Raw genomic sequence first — 15,928 nt, 5'->3', positions numbered from 1 at the left:
GCCAGGCACATCAGTGGTGGATAGGCATATTCGCAGGCAATACACACACAAGATAAACATAAACATTTAATTTAGCCATGTGGTGGTAGTGTAAGCCTTTAATCTCAGCACTCCAGAGGCAGAGGCAGGTGGATCTCTCTGAGTTTGAAGCCAGCCTGGTTGACAGAGTGAGTTCCAGGACAGCTAGGCCTCTTATGTAGAGAATATTTGTCTCAGAAATTTTTTTTTTTAATTTAGAAAGGGTATTGAACCAAGTGTGATGCTACATGCCAGTACACAGAGGCAGAAGCAGAACAAAAGTTGCTAGGAATGTGAGGCCAGCCCGTCTACATACCACCTGAACACGCAGACCTTCCTCAGTTCATCTCCTGTGCACTCTTCCCATCCCACGTCCTAGGCCGGCCACCCCACCCTCTACTCCTCAACTCCTCGTCCCCACCTTCTCCCCAAGGTTACATGGCTCTCACCCGAGGCTGTGAGCTCCTGGGGCCTGGAGGTATACCTCAGAGCCTAGCACCCAACATGAGCCCTTGAATGCCTGTCTTGACTATGGGCTGTTGAGTCCCAGGGACTTCATCTTTCATTTGGCTGGCGAGACAGAAAAGGCTACATAGTGTCTTTAGAGAGTTTTGGGGGAAAAATATTGATGAGGCACTATGAGATCACAAGAGATAGCATGATTCAATACAACTGGGGGCCATTTGGAAGAGGTGTTAATTATTCTTTAAAGGGTGAGTTTGATTTTAATAGGAAGAGGAGAGCATGTAATGAGGGCAGAATCAACAACGTGTGTAAAGGCTCAGGCATGAAATTCAAGTGCATGGTAAAGAAGTAGGGAGACCAGTGTGGGGAGAGTACAGTGCAGATGCCTTGTGTGTGTGAGTTGTGTTGTGTGTGCGGATGCTGTGTTGTAATGATTACATGTTGTGTGTTATGTGTGTTTGAGTGTGTATTGTGTGTGTTATGTGTGTGTGTGTGTGTGTGTGTGGTATTATGTTTGAGTGTGTGTGTTGTATGTATACATGCTGTGTGTATGGTACGTGTGTATGAGTCTGAGCATGTGTTGTGTTGTGTGTGTGTGTTGTATGTATTGTATGCGTGGTACATGTGTATGAGTGTGAGCATATGTTGTATTGTGTGTGCCTGTGTTGTATGTACACATGTTGCGTGTGTGGTACATGTGTGTGTGTGAGGCTGAGAAGTTCTTGGTGAGTTATGAGTAAAGAGCGATAACGTGAAAGTCTCAGCACTCTCTGGGCTCCCCAGCTCTGACCCAGTTCTCAATAGAATTGTCACCAAGTCCGAGAGGTCTCAGGCTCTCTTCCTAGGTAGGAATGGCTCTTGACTGTGGGTAAGGTGCCTGACTTTTCTGAGCCACGCCCATTTAAAATGGAGATGGTAATGCTTAATTTGTCAGAATTAAGTGATGTGCTGGGAACTCCTTGCTTAAGAGGGGCTTCCTGTGGGTTTGGCCCATGGGACCCTGGCAGGAGACTAGAGGAAGTTTTGAGATGTATCTCTCAGCTGAAAGCCTGCTTCTCTCCTACTGTGCCCCCCACTTTCTCCCTGGTGCGTTGCCCTGCCCTTCCCTTTCTGCTGCTCGCCCTGAGCAGCTCTGTACCTTCTTCTCTCAAAACCTTGCCTCCTGCTTTGTGAAGAATCCCTTTTATCAAATCCTTCTCAAATAATCCTGACTCTGAGTGTGGCATCTGTTTCTTTCTGGAAATACCGAGTGAGACACAGGCTGCATCTGTCTTGGGTCTTGGCCTCAGACTGGGCACGCTGCCTGAAATAGATGTGAAATCACACTTTAGGGTTTAATTTCCAGGCCCGGACATCTGTGGCTTTGGCAATAACAGACTACAGGTCATCCTTTATCACCATGGGAAATACCACGAGAACAACAAGACCCTCAAGTGCAGGGTGAGTATGTGGATTAGTCTTCAGCTTAGAGAAAGACATTTTATTTTTAAATTTTTAAAATTGTATTGATTTTTATATGTATGGTTATTTTGCCTATATGTGTCTGTGTCCCACATACATGACTGGTGCCCACAGAGACCAGGATAGGAGGCCAGATCCCTTGTGACTAGAGTTATGAGCTGCATGCATGTGCTGAGAGTTGAACCCAGGTCCCCTGGAATAGCAGTCAGGCCTCTAAACTGCTGAGCCATCTCTCCAGCCCCAGAAAAAAAAGATTTTATATATGTTATCTCATTTTTTCCTTATAAAATCTCTATCAATTAAGCATTATCATCTCCGTTTTACAAATTAAGTAGACCTAGAGATGCGCTATATATACATTGTAGGAGTTCACAAGGGAACAGCTGGCCAAAACCACGGGGAAGTAATGTAGGGTGATGTCTGGTGTGGTGGCATTACCCATGGCTATATATCAGCACGGGGGCCAGGAGATGCTTAGATGAGACGGGTGGGTCAGTTTATCTCAGTAACAGGAAGTCAAAGGCATCTAGATTAGCTAGAGCACAGTAGGTACGGTCAATTAACAATCCTAACAGTCATCATTAGCCAAATGCCAATTCTGCCTTGTGGACTTGAGCATGGGATAGATTCAGTCAGATAGGTCTTTTGAATTAACCAAGCTCACAGTAAAGCCTGATACAGTGATTTGTGCCTGTAATTCCAGCAACTCTGAAGGCTGAGGTGAAAGGATTGTGAGTTCAATGCCATCCTGGGCAATTTAGCAAGATCTTACCAAACCAAAACAACCAGAACTTTCACAATTGAGTAAAGATAAGAGTCAAGCAAAGGGAAGTGTTATGGGAGCAGAGAAGAGGGCTCTGCCTCCACCTGGAGGCTTAGGTAAGGATCGCTTCCTGGACAAGGCTTCCCTTGTGCTGAAGATGAGCGTGCTCTAGGAAATGAGTGTAACAATTCTGTGGAAAGATGATGTCCTGGGAGAGGAGACTGCGTGAGCAAAGGCAAGGAGACTTGCGAAACCAAGGCGTGGCGTGAGGCCGGATACATTTGGTGTGCGAGGGAGTGGCAGGAACAGTCTAGAAAAGCCTGTGAGGCCTGGGGCATTAGGGATCTTGTGTTGAAGCTAGACCTTCCTGACCAGCCTTGTACATGGGGCTGGATATTCTGAGTCCCCCTTCGGGGCAAATCTCAGCTCAGAAGGTTAGACATGATAGAGAAATCATATACAACCCCTGCTCACAATTTAGTAGGACAGACGGAAAACAAGTTAGAGAATGATCAAGCTTTAGATGAGTAGGGGCTGGAAGATGGGGGACTACAGGAGTGAGCATGTAGGAGCGTGCACCCTCAGGGTGAACATAGAATCCCTGTAGGTGTATTAACTAGAGGAAGGGAGAGGGGAATGTGGTAAAATGTGTGTAAATATGTAAGGGGAGCATGCAGGCAGCATAGTGTCTGAGATCTACAGCGTCCTATATGGAGCTGAAATATCACCCATTCCCTTTCCAGATCAATAAAGACACTCACCTGTACACTCTGATCATTCGCCCTAACGCTACTTACGAGGTTAAGATCGACAACGAGAAGGTGACAACGGGGGCCCTGGAAGATGACTGGGACTTCTTGCCTCCCAGGAAAATAAAAGACCCCTATGCCAGGAAACCGAGGAAATGGGATGAACGACTACAAATAGAGGATCCTGAAGATAAGAAACCCGAGGTCAGAGGGAGTTTAGTTGGGAAGCTGACCTCAGGGAGAAGATGGTACAGTCAGGACATTAGGGCAGATGAGCAAGTCAAGTGTCTGGGAGGTTGGCACCATGAGAAAATGAGGGTCTGAGTTCCAGCCAGGTCTAGCAGGTACGCTCAGGGTAACAAGACTGGAGGTGAAGACTGTGTGGGAGCAAACCACAGACAAACCAGAGCAGCAGCTCACATGACTGAGGGCAGGATGAGGGCAGAGACGAGGATAATACCCCTCTGAAGTGAGTCTAAACCTCTCAAGGTCAGAACGACGGTGAACCGGGGTCGGTATCGGCCTTTTCTCTCCTGCACCGGGTATTCACGGCAGAGCAGGGGGACAGGGCGGGTAGAGAGTCAATCCCCCTGTCTGCACTTGAGTCCCCAGTGTCCTCCCAGATCATGTCACCATCCTCATGAGGGAACATTCTGTTTTAGGACTGGGAGGACTCTGAGTTCATCCCAGACCCAGAAGCCAAGAAGCCAGACGACTGGAATGAGGCGATAGATGGGGTGTGGGAAGGGCCGCTGATACCGAACGCCAAGTACAAGGTGAGGAGCTCGCTTTTCAATGAAAATTTATACAGAGAAGTCAGATGGGAGAGATGTCAATCCTAACTTAGAAATATAAAATTTCTAACCTGAAGGCTTGTAATCCTAACCCTTAGGAGGTTAAGACAGGAGGATTGCAAGTTCAAGGCTAGGCTGGGCTGTACAACAAGACCTTATCTCAAAACAAAATAAAACAAAGTAAAAACAAAGCAGAAACTCTGAGATCCTGTGCTCTTTCCCTCTCCACTCCACACAGGACGGTGGCCACAGCAGAGCCTGTTCTCAGCTCCTCCCACTTGTAAGGGGGAGGGGCTGGTAAAGCCAGCACAAAGGGAATGGTTCAGGCAGGCTTGGGCAAGGAGCTTGTCCCGAGTTGGGAAAAGCTGCCAGTTAAAGGAACAAGAATCAAACAGGAAATGGTGTAGGGCTCAGGAATCCGATGTCTTAGAAGCAGGCCAGAAGGGCAAAGAGTGTGATCCCCGTGAGTCCAACGTGTTTAGGGGATAAAGGAACATCTCTTTAAGGGCCAACCCCTGATGTCATATCAGTAGCAAGCACCAAAGGACTCAGCTGACAAACGGTCTGGCAATAAACCTGACTGGAGCAGGCATTTTATCTGGCCACAGTTTCCTGTGCCACACAGGAGAAAGAGAAAAGGCCCAAGTGCCAAGATACTTAGACAATGTTCTCCAAAAAGCTGCATTTTCTTAACTTCATGAATATGACTGTTCCGAGAGTGGGCCGGGCCAGGCCACTCCTGCCAAGTCATTTCATTCCCAGTAGGCGGGAAAGAGAGCTGGGCGGAGTCTTATGTCTTTACTCAAAGAGATGGAAAGTTCTAGGACTCTGGTACACTGCTTATAAACTCACTGATGCTTTTTTTTTTTTTTTTTTTTTTTTTGGTTTTTCGAGACAGGGTTTCCCTGTAGTTTCTAGAGCCTGTCCTGGAACTAGCTCTTGTAGACCACGCTGGCCTCGAACTCAGAGATCCGCCTGCCTCTGCCTCCCGAGTGCTGGGATTAAAGGCGTGCGCCACCACCGCCCGGCCTCACTGATGCTTTTTGATTGTATGATATTAGGAGAGTGGAAAATTGTTACTGACATGTCCACTGTTGGTTCTCTGTGTAGGGACAATGGAAACCTCGGATCATTGACAATCCCAATTACCAGGGGGAGTGGATCCACCCAGAGATAGACAACCCGAAATACAGGTCTGACCCCACCATTTGCCACTATTATAACATCAGCGTCCTTGGCCTGGATCTTTGGCAGGTAAATCACTCTTGGGCTCAAAGCCCCTGACCAGCAGTCCCTGTAGCTTCCACAAAGTAGAAGAAGCCCTAGCCTGGAAGTTACAGGCTTGAATAAATCTTGATCTTTCTCAACCTCAAACAACTCACCTTTAAAATGGGAGTAATTGTAGTTATCTTCAAAATTTTAAGAGTCAAAACCTACTTAGTCCCTTCTATACACCACCGTATTAAAGACTTGGCATGTTTGTTTAATTTTCACGGTATATCTATTTCTCAACATCAAAAGGAGGCTCAGAAAAGTTGAATAAATTTCCTAAAGATTTGCATCTGGTAAGATAAGCAGAAAACTTGGGCCCAAGGAGCAGCCTTTCTTCACCAGACCTGCTCCAGTGTGCTACTAATACTTTTTGATGCCTTTGTTGATCTTACATGATTTGTTCAGTTGTTTTGTGATAAGGTCTCGTGTAGTGCAGACTGGCCTCCCTCCAATGTGCTACAAGGTTGAGATGACCTTGAACTGCTCCTCCTGCCTCCACCTCTAACTGTTAAGTCACCAAAGCTTCTGGAATGAGCACCCCCATGTTTTACTTTCTTAGTTTCTTCATTCATTTCCTGCTTTGTTTTCCATTTTCTTAGTTTTCTGACTTCAGGAGGTCAAAATAGAGATGGAATGAAGTCACTACCAGATGCCAGGCAGGAGTTCAGAAGGGCAGGGAAGGAGGAAGGGACACAGCATATGTCTTTCCTTCCTGGCTGATCTGGAGAACACAGATACAAATCACACACAATCACGTTGCTATCTCTTCTTTTTTTTAGGTTGTTACTTTTAAGTAAACCAGAACTTTCTATATCATGTAAACATATAAAACCATATTGATGTGCATACTCTGCTTCCTCAAAAACAATTGCATTTATTTAATGTGTGTCTGTGCGAGTGTACACACACGTGTGCACAGCCAGTGTGTGCATGGCCATGTGCGCGTGGCCAGTGTGTGGTGGAGGTCAGAGGACAAGTTGTGGAGGTCAGCTCTCTCCTTCTATCATGTGGGTTCCAGGGACTGAACTTGGTGTCCTTACCTTCCAGACCCATCTTATTGGCCTTTCAAGTATCTCTGGGCTCCGCCAACCTCTCTAAACAGGCAAACCTTCCTTTCCTGTTTGAAGAATTTAACCACATCAGAGGCATGCTCTCCAAGCCTTAATTTTAATGCATGTCGACAGAGGATTACAGACAGATTCTGACCTGTAATAAAGCCCCAGAGACTTCATTTCTAAAATCCAAGGCGTGCGTGCATGCGTGCATGCGTGTATGTGTTTGTGTGTGTGTGATGATTCTGCATAATGCTGACATCATCCTCACAGGCATTTTTTTCTTATAATTTCTAGTTAGGTCTGACTCCCAGGTCATACTCCTTTTCACTCAGCTAACCAGGACCATCCAGCTCAACACAGAATCCTTGCATCTTACAGGAGAAGTGAAGTGACTAAGCACAGACAGACAGCATTCTTGACCTGCCCCCTCTAACCATTAGTGTCCAGCCCCGAGACGCTCTGTCTCTGTCCCAGCTGGACAGCCCAGTCCCTGATTCCCATTCTGGTGCCTCCAAATCCAGTCCATTACTTTTCCCCTACTCGAAAGTGATTGCATTCTGGGGTCAGGGCTGAAGCTTGGAGGAGACAGCAGAGAACAAACATTCTCTTCATGTAGGACTCTGTATGGTCTTTGAAGGGATAGTAAAACAAACTAACAGGCTATGTGTGGTATATAAGCCCGTGTATAGGCCGGAGGTTGACATCTGGATGTTCTTCCTCAATCTTTTGCTCATCTTATGTTTTTGTTTGTTTTATTTTGTTTTGGTTTGATTTTTTAAGACAGGGTTTCTCTGTGTTACAGCCCTGGCTGTCCTGGAACTCACTTTGTAGACCAGGGTGGCCTCGAACTCAGGTGATCCACTTCCTCTGCTTCCCAAGTGCTAGGATTAAAGGCGTGCAACACCACACCTGGCCCATCTTACTTTTTGAGACTGGGTTATTACTGAGGTTGGATCTCACTGTTTTATTCAAACTGGCTATCCAATGAAGCCAGTTAGCTCTGTCTTCTGGGGTTGGGATTACAGGCCTGGGCCAGGATGCCTGGCTTTTGCATAGATGCTTGGGATCCAAACTCAGATCTGTGAAAGCACTTTACCACACTGCAGTCTCTCCACTTTATGATCCCAAGAGGACTAGCACAGGAAAATCAGTAGGTTCCCATGAATTAACTTGTGAAAACATCGTTAAGACAGTATTTTACAATTGAATGCAGCTCTTTCCCACATTTTCTTTCCTCTTATTTAAGTGACCACAGCAGGGGCAGAAGTATGCTTCCTGCTACCTGCATTTTGCAGATAAAAACTTGTGAGCACAGATGGGAGATGAACAGACCAGTGGGTTAGGAAGCAGGCCTGGGAGTTTGATGTGAAGTAGGGATGGAACAAGGGGTCGCTGAAGAAAACAAGGAGGTCAGGAGAACTCTTCTCAGGAGAAAAGATGGGCAAGCCAACACATGGGCAGTTTTCTGAGCGAGACTGCAGACGACTCAAAAGAAAAAAAAATTCAAAAGGTCAGAAAACATCTCACAGTTGCGAAAGGAATTTTATGAGCCAGTTTAAAACTAAGAATTCTGCTCTCCCATGTCCATTTGTCATTTATTTTTCTGTAGGACGCAGCATCAGTGGAATGATGTAAGCCAAAGAAAAAGCCTTTCTTATTAAGAAAAAAATATATGTGCAAAATGCAAAAAATACAGGTTTTTGGTCACAAAACAGGACAGAGCTTTATAAAATATAGAGGAGAGGCACACAAACTTCATGGTGGAATGTTTTCTTGTTCAACAGCTGTTGTAGTGAAATTAATAATGGTTTATTTTATTTTATTTATTTTTTTTTTTTTGAGACAGAGTCTCACTATGTAGCTCTGGCTGTCCTGGAACTCACTCTGTAGACCAGGCCGGCCTTGAACTCACAAGAGATCCACCTGCCTCTGCCTCCCAAGTTCTGGGATTAAAGGTGTGCACCACCATACCTATTTTAGCAATGATCTAGTCAATATACACAATCACAGATTAGCCACCGTTTGGTCCTTTGAAACATATCCAGATACAGAACAGTTAGAATAGTCATTATCATCTATTGAGTGACATTTGCTAGGCACTCTAATTTTTATGACACTACTATCAGAGAGTTATTATTTTCCATGATTCACATTGCTATGATGACGATGGTTTTGCTATGCCACACACTGGCTGGCCTAGAACTCATTATTTAGACCAGGCTAGCCTGGATTTCACAGGGATCTGCCTGCCACTGGCATCTGCCTTCTGAGTGTTGGGATCAAAGGACTATAGGCCACACCCATCATCATCATCATCATCATCATCATCATCAACAGAGTCTCAGGTAGCCCTGGTTGATCTCACACTCACTATGTAGTTGAGAATGACCCTGAACTCCTGGTTGTTCTGCTTGACCCTCCCAAATCCTGGGATTACAGGCATGGACTATCCATACCTGGCTTCCTGATTTACTCATGAGGGAATAACTCAGAGGGATTGAGTAACTTGCCCAATGTCATAAAGCTAGACTATAGCTGAATTGATTTGTTCAACTCTGTGTCTTGTGCTCCTTTCTATTTTGTTCCTTTGTCATGAACTAAACACTGAAACTTACAAAACATGAATTTAATCTTTTAGTCACAAATACTAAAAATTTGTTTTGTTTTGGTTTTACGACAGGGTTTCATGTACTGTTACATAAAGAGTTTGAAGGTACATGAAACCCTGATGCCCTTGCCTCCACCTCCCATGTGCTGGGATTACAGGCATAAACCACTACATACAGCTTCTTAGCATACTAGTTTAAGAAAATAGAGAAAGGGGCTGCAAAGATGGCTCAGTGGTTACTGCTCTTGCAGGGGATCCTGGTTTTGTTAACAACACCCATATGGTGGCTCACAATAGTCTATAACTTTAATTCCAGGGGATTCGATACCCTCTTCCAGCCTATGAGGCTCCTTCACTCTTGTGGTGAATATAAAAAGACACAGGCACACACATATACAAATAAACAAATACAGCAAAAGCCTTTTGGAGAGAGAGAGCGTGACCATGTGTGGTTTATATGCTTGTGTGTATGTAGGTGCGCATACCCATGGCCAGAGGAGAATGTCAGGTGTCCTGTTCTATTACTGTCTACCTTGTTCCCTTGAGACAGTGTCTCTCACTGAACCTGGAGTGAGGCTGGCAGCCAGCAAGCCCTAATGAGCCTCCTGTCTCTGCCCCAGACAGCACTGGGGTTGCAAGGCACCCTCACAGCCATATACATTTCCCACCAGTACTAGGGATCCAAACTCAGGTCCTCTTGTATATGCAGCAACCACTCTGGGCCTCTGCCATGTCTCTAGCCCTCTAGGAACTGAGTTGTAATAACCTCATGGTTTTCGTTTCAACAGGTGAAGTCGGGCAGTATCTTTGACAATTTCCTTCTAACAAATGATGAAGAGTTTGCCGAAGAGGTGGGAAATAAGACCTGGGGATTAAGAAAGGTGAGGTGTTTTTCCACCTTAAATTCCAGAGGTCCCATTCTGTCATTTGTAAAATCAGGACCCACAATCACTGTCCCAACTCTGGTCACATGACCTTGAGAGACAGAGAACTCACATTCATTGAGCATCTTCCAACTTGTCACTTTGAACACTTTTCAAAATATGTCTTACTTGGCCCCTAAGGAGACCTTGCAATATAGATATTATTGCATTTCTTAGGTATGGAAACTGAGATTCAGAGGCTAAACTGCCCAAGGTCACACAGCCTTTGACTTGTTGAGTTGGAGCCTGAACCCAGAAACCATGCTCCTTTTGTGTGCCACCATGCCTTCTCAGTGCGCCATTAGAGGGAGCTGCTCAGTCCACCTCAGAGGAGTGGGAACCGGAGGGAGTGGTATTGCTGTTTATCAGCTCCTCCCTTCCCGACACTGTTTTATGTAGGGGGTGATATTTGGGACGATGACTTCAGAAGGAAGACATCCTGCATTCAGATGCCCTGGCTCTGCAGCAGGAAGGTCAATCCAAATAGGTTTATAGCCCAGGCTTAATGCTTTAGCAAGAAAGCACAGACACAAAAGGTAAAGGCAAAAAAAAAAAAAAAAAACCACCCCCACCTGCCCTGAGCTGGAGAAATGGCTCCTTGAGAAAGTGTGTGCTGTGTAAGCATTAGGATCAGAGTTCACATTCCCAGAGCGCACACAAAAGCCACGCGTGCGTCCAGGCACACAGGCTGTGCTAGGCAACTGTTCTGCCACTGAGCTATAGTACAAGAACTTTTCACTTTTTATTTTAAGATGGGGTCTCACCAAGTTACCCAGGCTGGCTTTGAAGTCACTCTGTAGCCAAGGCTGGCCTTGAACATGTGTTCTTGGTCTTCAGCCTACTAAGGAGTTGAGATTGCAGGTCTTTGGCACCAGGCCTGACTCCCAGCTGATCTAACGGAAGCTGTTAGGCATGGTAGCATTTGCTTTTACTCACTGGGTTATCTTGCTGATTCTGTGCTCAGCTTTAAAAATACTCCTTAATCTGGTTTTGTCCTGTTTTAACTTAGTATGATCATCTTTATTTTGTGATACTAGAGTTCTAACCTAGAGCTTTGCTCATCCTAGACTGAACCACTCCCCCAGCTGTCCAATACTAATGCTGTGTCGTTATCATACATTAGTTAAGAGCATGAATTTCCTAGGTAGACTGCTCAGGTTCAAATCCAGGCTCCATCCCTGACTGGTTATATGAACTTGGCCAATTTATTTAACTTTCTTCGTCTATGGATTAGAAAAATTGATAGCAAACTATCTTCTGAGCTCCTAACATCTAGCATGTGTTTAATATATAATAACTATAAACCATGCATTCATTTGACAAATACTTGGTAAGAGCCTGTTCACCATGGCAGTTGTTGGGGATATAGCAAAGAATTAAAACTGAGGCATTTTTATCTTCATGGGGCTTGTATTCAGTTTGGAGAGAACAAAATATAGAAAGTCCATATGAGCTGGTTATGAGGGCACATCCAACACTATAAAACTATAGGAAGGGAAGCAGGGATGGAAGGATTAAGAAAGAGTCCACGGTTGGGCATGGTGGTGCACACCTTTAATCCCAGCACTCAGGAGACAGAGGCAGATGCATCTCTGTGAATTCCAGCCCTGCCTGGTCTACACAGTGAGTTCTAAGACAAGCCAGGGCAGCATAGGTCTCAAAAAATTTTTCTTAAAGAAAAAAAATAAAGCATTCCAAGTCATTCTACACTATGTACGCTCTGTCTAAAGGACAAAATAAGCAAACAAATAAATAAGAAATCCAAGCATCAGGTTCCCTCTAATGGGAAGTGGGATGAGTAACATACTCACTGCCGTGAGCAACACAAACAACACACCAATGTTGTCTAGCCTGCGCTGAGCAGTGATAGAGGCACCAAATAAATTTGAATCTGGATCTATTTTAGTGTAGCATAAAATAAAATAAAATTAAATAAAATTAAATAAAATAAAATAAAATAAAATTTTTTATTACATCTATTTAGAGTGTAAGTACATGCACATACCACAGAATGTATGTGGAGGTCAGAGGGCAACTCCTACTATATGAGTCCTAGGGATCAAACTCAGGTCATCCGACTTGGTCAAGGACCTTTCCTTACTTGGTCATCTCGCCAGCCCACTTTATTTTTTAAACTACTTTATTTTAGTTTTTGTTTTTGTTTTTTGTTTTTTGTTTTTTTTTGGTTTTTCGAAACAGGGTTTCTCTGTGGCTTTGGAGCCTGTCCTGGAACTAGCTCTTGTAGACCAGGCTGGTTTCGAACTCACAGAGATCCGCCTGCCTCTGCCTCCCGAGTACTGGGATTAAAGGCGTGCGCCACCACCACCCGGCTTTATTTAGTTTTTACTTCATTTTACTTTTCTCATTTTGAGACAGGGTCTTAGGTCAACCTTAAATTCTTTGTGTATCAGAGGATGACCTTGAACTCCTGATCCTGCTTCCACCTCACAGATGCTAGGGTTACAGGTATTCAACACTATGCCTAGTTTTAAATCTATTTTATTTACAAATGCAAGGTACATCATACACCCAGACATAGATTTCTCTCCTCCCCAGAGGTTCTGAAATTTCTATGTAAGGGAGCACCAGCCTAGGAATCTTGAAGCCAACAGGAAGGATACAGATGTTTCTAAAGTGTATCTGTTTATATCATCTGTGAAACTTTGAAATTCCACACTCTAAACAGGATGTAGAGCAGCAGTGGAGAGAGCTGTATGAGGAAATGGAGAAAAAGAAGGAGGCAGAAGAGACCAAAAGGAAGAGGGAAAAGGAGTGGGCCAGGCAAGAGGACATCTGGGGACTTGAGGAGGAGGAAGAGGAGGACAATGAAGAGGACTCTGAGGAGGAACCAGACGAAAAGTCCAAGCTGGAAGACAGTGCATCTCTGGGTCAAAAGGAAGCCCGCTTTGATCAGAAGGATGAACTGTAACTGCCCAGGGGAATTCTGCACAGAAGCAAGAGACAGTGCTTAGCAGGGGAAATGCTCATGGTTAGCAATGTGGGAAGGAAAGTGACTCACTCTCTTCAGATAAACTTTGGATTTATATTTCCACTCGCCCTCCATGTTCTATTTGTTTATTGGTAGAAAGGGAATGGTATTTTCTGTTTCATAAGGTGGTTATAGTGGTATATGTGTATAAAGTATCCAATGTAAATACCTTGTAAAAAAGGGGGGAAGGGGAGTAGTTAAAACTACTATCATTATCATGGTGTTTATGAAATTAATTGTTGGTAAATAAGCTTCTGTATAAACTTGGTTCTCACTTCCAGTTGAGCCCTATTCTCCTGGGGATTTCTTTGTTTAAATATATACATTTCTCAGTATTTACTGAGCAGTGCTGACAGTTCTACCCAATGTTTTCCTCTTGTAAATGTAATGAGCACCTAGAAACAAAATCAGAACATCTACTGAGCGCCTGGAAAAATACATCATGAAATTCACTTTGTTTGTGTCCTGGTTTTTAAATGACTGCTACTTGTTTGCAGGTTTGCTGGTCTTATTCCTATCTGCTTTGTTCCACATTCTCACAGCGTCACTATCTCTTGCATTCTTGTAGTTCTTTGTAGATTAGAAAGCCTTTTCCCACTCGTTTGCAGCCTGCCTACAATGCGCCCATTCAGTGTTGCAGTGGTCACTGCGGAGGTCATGGCTATCTTTGGTTTACAGGCGCAGACGCTTGTTCAGGGTCAATCAGTAAAGGGTGGGCCAGTCTCTGAACTCAAGTTCATCTGGTTGCAAAACTTATCCTTCTACTGTACCAGGCGTTTTGAATGAATATCTATTACTATTGATACAGACTGTGGGCAACCTGTTACATGAAAGAAATGTCCTTTTGGATGCATTTTTTTTTTTTAAATCCAACAGTTAAGGAGCCAATAACCTTTACATAGGGCTACAAACATGAATCAAGGTGTTCACTAAATATATACTAGAAAGAATAAACTCTCAGCACTTGGGAGGTAAGAGGCAGGAGGGTCGGGAGTTCAGGACCATCCTCAACTACCTAGCAAGCTCAAGGTCAACCTAGACTAAGACCCTGTCTCGAACACAAAACAAAACAACTGAAAACCAACCAACCAACAAAACAACCAACACGCTCTGCCTACACCTGCTGGTTTCAGAGACAACTTCATACAGAGAGTAACCTTTGGCCCAGGTATTGGAGAATGTAGAAAAACACAGAACAGATTTTGGAGTTAAAGAACAAAAGGCTGAACAACAGGAATTGGAGTCACGAGATCAGTGAGAGTTGCGGGAAGTTCTTCCTTCCTCCCTGGAGTCTGGGCCCTAGTCAGTTCTGCTTTTTTTTTTTTTTTTTTTTTTTTTTTTTTAGAAAAGCAAAACTTTTAAGTTTTAAAAGAATATCTTTTATTTATTCTTTGACAGTTTCATACATATATGCATAAGCACCTCGACCCCGTTTTGCGACGGGATCCCACGGTCTCACTGTGTTGCACTGACCTTTCTATGAAGCATAGGCTAGCTTTGAGCTTCCTCCTACCTCAGCCTTTTGAGTGCTGGAATTACAGGCATGAAAAAGCTGTCCAGCTCCTGATGGGGGGTTTGGGACTTTTAAAATATTCTAGGTTAGGGGCCAGCGAGATGGCTCAATGGGTGAAGCAGCTAGCCACCAAAACCTGAGTTCCATCTCTGAGTTTCACGTGGTAGAAAGAACCAGCCTAAGTCCTCTAACTTCCACACTCGTGCATTGTGTACGCACACAAGAATTCATAAGTAAGACAACTTGTAAGTGGGCAGCTGGGTGTGGGAAGAAACTTGTCTGGATTAGCACGCTGACAGTCCACGGACCGTAGAGAGTTTTTGTAGTCAGGTGGAGTGGCCACAGCACACCAGCCCTCAAAAGGCAAGGTTTCAAAACAACAAAAAGTTTTAAAATATCATACATGAGCTACACACGATCTCCCTGTCTGATACACAGCATATTGAGGGCACCTTAGGGACAGCTGCCTGGAACCAGAAATGGGCGATGCAGTGAGCTTCATGCAGCTGATTCTGCAGCACAAACATGGCTTCCTTTCTTCCACTGAAGGATTCAGGAGTGCACTAACTGGGCCTCTCAGCATTGAGGAGCACATGACACTTCTGTGAGCAGTGAGAAAGGGGAGAGACATGCAACAGACTTGGCCTTGGGGCTGTGGATGAGTGACGTGTTTTGCCTAACATGCATGTTACCCTAGTGCTGGGAGAACTAATAGGTGGCTCTCAGAAGTCTCACCATCTTAATCTGGCTAACTAATGAAAAACAGTCAACAAAAAATGAGGTTGTCCAAAGATACCTAAAGCTAGAAACTTTAATGGCGCAGTATGTTTTTGTTCAGGTCTATCTTCCTAGAATTCCCTTTCCTGTTGGACTGGGGCCTTGCACCAGGCAGTGAAGCTTCCTGAGACAGAGGTTCTGCAGGGGTTCTATCTGGCTGTCGGTAAGGCAGGCTCATACTTGTTTCCCTCCTCCGCGGAGAGGACAGTATGCATTAGGCTGAAAAGACATCTTCCAGAAAGAAGAAAGAAATTAGATGGTTTCCTCTACGTTGTAAAAATAAGCTCGAAAATTTAAAAATTACTACAACAAAATGATATACACATTACAAAATGTGTATTTCACAGGAAGTTTTTTATGTATATAGGTGTTTTTCCTGCGTGTATGTTTGCCTACCACTTGTGTCCCTGGTGCGGGTAGAGGCCAGAAGAGGACATCAAATCCCCCGAAACCAGAGTTCCAGAATGTTGGGAGCTGCCATGTTGGGTGCTGGGAATTGAACTAGAGACCTCTGGAAAAGCAGCTAGTGCTCATAGCTGCT

At 44.4% G+C, this 15,928-nt stretch overlaps 1 protein-coding gene across 1 annotated transcript in view; it reads left to right on the top strand.

The window, feature by feature from the left end:
* LOC119817818 (calreticulin-like) overlaps positions 1–13,037 on the top strand; it is a 32,485-nt gene extending 19,448 nt beyond the window's left edge. Inside the window, exons 4-9 of the mRNA XM_038335240.1 lie at positions 1,829–1,923; positions 3,451–3,660; positions 4,119–4,232; positions 5,361–5,504; positions 9,974–10,066; positions 12,795–13,037. Coding sequence (XP_038191168.1) covers positions 1,829–1,923; positions 3,451–3,660; positions 4,119–4,232; positions 5,361–5,504; positions 9,974–10,066; positions 12,795–13,037 — 899 coding nt within the window. The remainder of the gene's footprint in view (positions 1–1,828; positions 1,924–3,450; positions 3,661–4,118; positions 4,233–5,360; positions 5,505–9,973; positions 10,067–12,794) is intronic.
* The last annotated feature ends 2,891 nt before the right edge of the window (positions 13,038–15,928 follow it).

The sequence above is a fragment of the Arvicola amphibius genome, chromosome 6 (genome assembly GCF_903992535.2).
Source record: "Arvicola amphibius chromosome 6, mArvAmp1.2, whole genome shotgun sequence".
Lineage (NCBI taxonomy): Eukaryota > Metazoa > Chordata > Mammalia > Rodentia > Cricetidae > Arvicola > Arvicola amphibius.
Note: the sequence above shows the minus strand (reverse complement) of the source record. Positions and strands in the feature narration are given on the sequence as shown.